The 4,697-nt window shown below is 42.9% G+C and overlaps 1 protein-coding gene across 1 annotated transcript in view; it reads left to right on the forward strand.

Moving 5' to 3' along the window:
* Window positions 1-311: 311 nt before the first annotated feature.
* Window positions 312-4,697, forward strand: part of LOC108798954 (ephrin-A2-like) — a 226,710-nt gene continuing 222,324 nt past the window's right edge. The window contains exons 1-2 of the mRNA XM_018570763.1: window positions 312-571; window positions 611-631. Of these exons, the coding sequence (XP_018426265.1) occupies window positions 474-571; window positions 611-631 (119 nt within the window). The 5' untranslated portion in view covers window positions 312-473. The remainder of the gene's footprint in view (window positions 572-610; window positions 632-4,697) is intronic.

Below are 4,697 nucleotides of genomic sequence, written 5' to 3' on the forward strand. Positions count from 1 at the left end.
ACTGTCTCTTTCCCTGTGTGTAGTAGTTTGGCTGAATTTTGTCTTTCATATACCTGTTGTGTTGGACTCTTTCTCTGCCTCAGGATCTGCTTTTTCCATCCTTTCCCCCCTGGCCTTCAGGATGTCCTGACTGGTCCTGCTAGCCCGGGCTCAGGAGTTGTCACCTCCTGGGCTCTGGACCATGAAAGCGGAGAGAGAGACTGAGCCGAGCCGGAGCCTGCTCCTTGTACCTGGGCTGAGAGAGAGCAAACGTTGCTGTCCTGCGAGGAATAGAGTTCGATCCGTCACTGGGGTACAAGGGAGATCCCCCATGGCATGGAGCTGAGAGCTGCCCCGGGACCACTGACAAAGTGACAAGACAGCTACTTCCTAACGACACACACTTCAGCCAATTCCACTCTTACCCAGGACACAGTCCGGACATGGGACCAGGGTGTCCAGTGTGAGTGGAGCACAGAACTTGGACCCCGAGTATGGGGCCCCTGGTCCCACTGCTCATGGGGGCCCTGATTTGGGTCTGTGTGTGGACAGATGATCCCAGCAAAGTGATATCAGATCGGTATGCAGTCTACTGAGAGGAGGGGGCAATCAAACCTGTATATTTGCATGCCTGGAACAAAACTAATCCCAGGTAAAGGGACTTTATTAGTGGGGTGCACTAAATTGAGGAGGGGGCAGGCAAATCTGTATACTTCCATACACCCTACTGGAGAAAAACTAATCCAAGGTAAAGGGGTCTTTAATATTTGGAGGGGGAATGCATTAAACTAAAGAGGAAAGTAATTCCAAAAAAAGTGTCTTCATTATTAGGTTGGTGAATTAAAATGAAAAGGGGGCAATCAAACTAGTATATGTCCATGCAATGTACTTGGACCAAAGTAATCCCAGGTAAAGGGCCTTCATTATTTGGGGAAGGGGGTGGTCTGAAGACTACACTGAGGAGGAGAAGAGAAACCTGTATACTTTCATGCAGTATACCAGAACAAAATGAATCCTAGATAAGGGGTCTTCAATATTTGGTGGGCTTAACAATCAAGCCTGTATGCTTTCATGCAGTGTACAGGAATCAAAGTAATCCCAGGTAGAGGGCCTTCATTATATGGGAACTTGGATACGTCCATGCAGTTCCTTCCAGTGTCAGCTCTGCAAATGCCAAAGAAGTGTGGAGTAGCTGAAAGTGACTTACACTACAGTTGCTAAGTAGCAGTTTGTGGTCAGTGAATCTCTGATTTGGGTCAGATGAAAATGTGTGACAGCCATGGCTGCAATTGCCTGGGTATTCATTAACTGTGTGTGGGCTAACTTTATACAACAAGTAACTTTCCCAGTGAGGTGCTCTGGATTCATCGCTGTACCCGATTCATTACTTTGGTGGGGGTACGGAACAAACTAGCAGCAGATATCCCTAACTAATCTAGGGGCGTATGAACATGGCTGCGTTTTTATCAATACAGCGTTTTTTCCCCCTTTACGGATCTGAATGCAGTTCTATTGTTCACTATGGGCTCATGCACGCCCCATGTAAAGATCAGTCATTTAAACAAACTGAAGAATCTGCATCCAAGGTCAGTAATTTACGCATGTACACATGTGTAAACGCATGCGTAAATTTGACCTGGCGGAATTGAAGAAGAATATTCCGTATCGGTACTTTTATGTGTCTAAAAGCGTGTTTACTGAAGCATGTTACTAACCTTCAGATGCATTTTTTTCACACAGGATCCTGCTGCCAGCACAATCCTTTTTAGATATCGGAAAAGTAATTACACATGTGCATGAACCCTAATAATGTCCACTCTAATCTGCGATTGGATAGTGTCCTTGCAAATCATAGAGTATTTTAGGTTCAGCAGCTTTTGCTTGTAAGGCTGGACAAACCCCTGGAGTCAGGTCGCGAATGCTGTTTAAAAACGACAGTTGGCGCCTGACTTTTTTTGTAGTTGTTGTCAAGAGAGCTGGCGTCTAAAAAAAATAAAATTAATTTTAATTTGTGCTCCCCTGCGGAAGTTTTCTGAGTGTCCTGTGCTCAGCAGAATATTTCTTGTGTTCCTCCTTCTGCTTCAGCACTCCACATCGGTGGCTGTGGGTCCTCTGTGTGTGTGTGATACTGACTAGTGTTAGGGCAGTGCGTCTGCTTTCCTGAGCTGATCCAGATGCTGCTGCTGCAGGAAACTCCAGGGACCCGAGGCTTCCCCTAATGCTCAGGATCATTATGAGCTACAAGTGCATTTGATGATCGCAAACCGTCTCCCAAGGAACAGGCGTTTTGTATTGTGAATTGAACACGGCCACATGTTGTCTGAGAACCTCAGAACAAAAGTAACACAAGCCTTGCCCGTTCTTCAATCCTTTTTTATCATTAAAAGATCTGTTTTGTGTCCTCAATATTACATTACTTTTTTTTTAATTATTATTATTATTAGCGGTCAGCATGAATAGTGTGTATGATGCTGTTTTGGCTGGCAAGGGAAGCACATATTATGTTCAGTTGCTTGGCATGCTTGGTGCATGTTATGTAGCACTAGTTGGCATGCACTGTGCATATTGTGTCGTATTTAGCTGCTGTGACATTTCGATGCATGCTGTTGCCTGGCATGCTTTTTATACCTACATTTTGTCAAACAAGCAACTGTTCTAAACAGGCTGGCATTCCCAGCACGCTTGCGTCATGTAGTATTTATTTCCCAAGCCTTGAATGGCTAAAGTTTTCCCGAACAGTGTGGATATTGTATGATTCAAGTTGATGCAGAAAGGAAGTTTCATAGGATGCGGGGAAAGTTATGTCCATTTCATTTCATTATTTTCTAGGAATGTATGAAGTATGAATGTAGACCGTTTGTCGTTAAGTGTACCATGCTGGTTTCCGAGATGAAAGCGCTGAGTGAAATGGATTGCGTCTGTGCTTATATTTGTACATATATTCAGCACACGTGAGGTCCGTAGTCACATATGAGCTGATTCGTGTCTACCAAACATGCCGATATTCCATGTTCCTGTTAGTTTGCTGTAACCCTTTGATGCTTATTTTTTTTTTTAACAAGGCAAACAGATCATTGAGCAAAGTACAGCATCCTATAGTAACCAATCACAATCCGTCTTTCACTAATCTGACTCCAGCAAAATGAAATCTAATTGGTAGCCATTGATTATAGCACTTTGCACATAATCACTGCCTCTTTACTGCCTTATTAAATAAGCTTTTTACATAGTGCTCTGCTTTTGTCCGAGTGTTTCCATGTGTTATATCCATTACAGCATTGGCTGGATAACCAGAGTTTAACAAAGACTTGCTCAAAAAGCACTTCTTCTGTCAATAAAATATCTACATGTTTGTTATGTGTGCTCTACAGTGCAAATTGGAACGTTCTGTTTAATGGAGAGCAATGCATGTTGGCATGTTCAAGCCAGAACAACCCTACGCTATGATTGAATGAGTAGATTGGCATCCTTAGCATGAGTTTGCTTAGTGAATATCATGTTACGTTCATCCTGCTTAGATAAAAAATAAATACATGTATTTTTTGTTTCGTTTTTAGTACCGTAACTTATTGTATGTGTTTGCATGCACACGTTACGTTGGCCTGTAACATGTATGTTTGGGGATAGACATGTGTTCCATATGCATAGTGCATTGAAGTGTCACATGATCGGCCTTGTGCATGTAAGCAGAAGCATTGTACTCTAAATCACTTGGTTTGAATGTTCACATTACAAAGCATGAGTATGGAAAGATAACTGAAGACACGCTGTGTCACATGTTGCTAGGACGGATGTATGTGCAATGTGCAGTATGAGCTGTCCATGTGCTGTGCAGTGTACACACATGTGCTGTATGAGCAGTCCATGTGCTGTGCAGTGTACACACATGTGCAGTATGAGCAGTCCATGTGCTGTGCAGTGTACACACATGTACAGTATGAGCTGTCCGTGTACTGTGCAGTGTTCATACATGTACAGTATGAGCTGTCCATGTACATTGCAGTGTACATACATGTGCAGTATGAGTTGTCCATGTACAGTGCAGTATACATACACGTGCAGTATGAGCTGTCCATGTACTGTTTACACACATGTGCAGTATGAGCTGTCCCTGTGCTTTGCATTGTATATACATGTGCAGTATGAGCTGTCCATGTACTTGGCAGTGTACATACATGTACAGTATGAGTTGTCCATGTACTATGCAGTGTACATACATGTGCAGTATGAGCTGACCATGTACTGTGTACACAGATATGCAGTATGAGCTGCCAATGTACTGTGTACACACATGTGCAGTATTAGCTGTACATGTACTGTGCAATGTACATACATGCGCAGTATGAGCTGTCCATATACTTGGCAGTGTACATAAATATGCAGTATGAGCTGTCCATGTACTGTGCAGTGTACATACATGTGCAGCATAAAATGTCCATGTGCTGTGCAGTGTACAGACATGTGCAATATAAGCTGTCCATGTACTAAGATGCGCAGTACATTTTCCAATAACTGATGTATGGCTGTTAAGGGTTAGAGTGATATCCATGTGTACACAGCATATATAGTGAAGTGTTGGGCAAGTGTAAATATAAATTGGAAGCATATAATGGGAGCAGTACACTGTGCTTAGAGTGATGATGATCTGTACAGTTTAATACAGAGTGAAACTGTATATGTAGAAAGTACAGAGGTGTTTGGAGTGCTAGTTCCATGTA

Source organism: Nanorana parkeri, unplaced genomic scaffold, assembly GCF_000935625.1.
Source record: "Nanorana parkeri isolate BGI_ZX_2015 unplaced genomic scaffold, ASM93562v1 scaffold1593, whole genome shotgun sequence".
Classification (NCBI taxonomy): Eukaryota; Metazoa; Chordata; class Amphibia; order Anura; family Dicroglossidae; genus Nanorana; species Nanorana parkeri.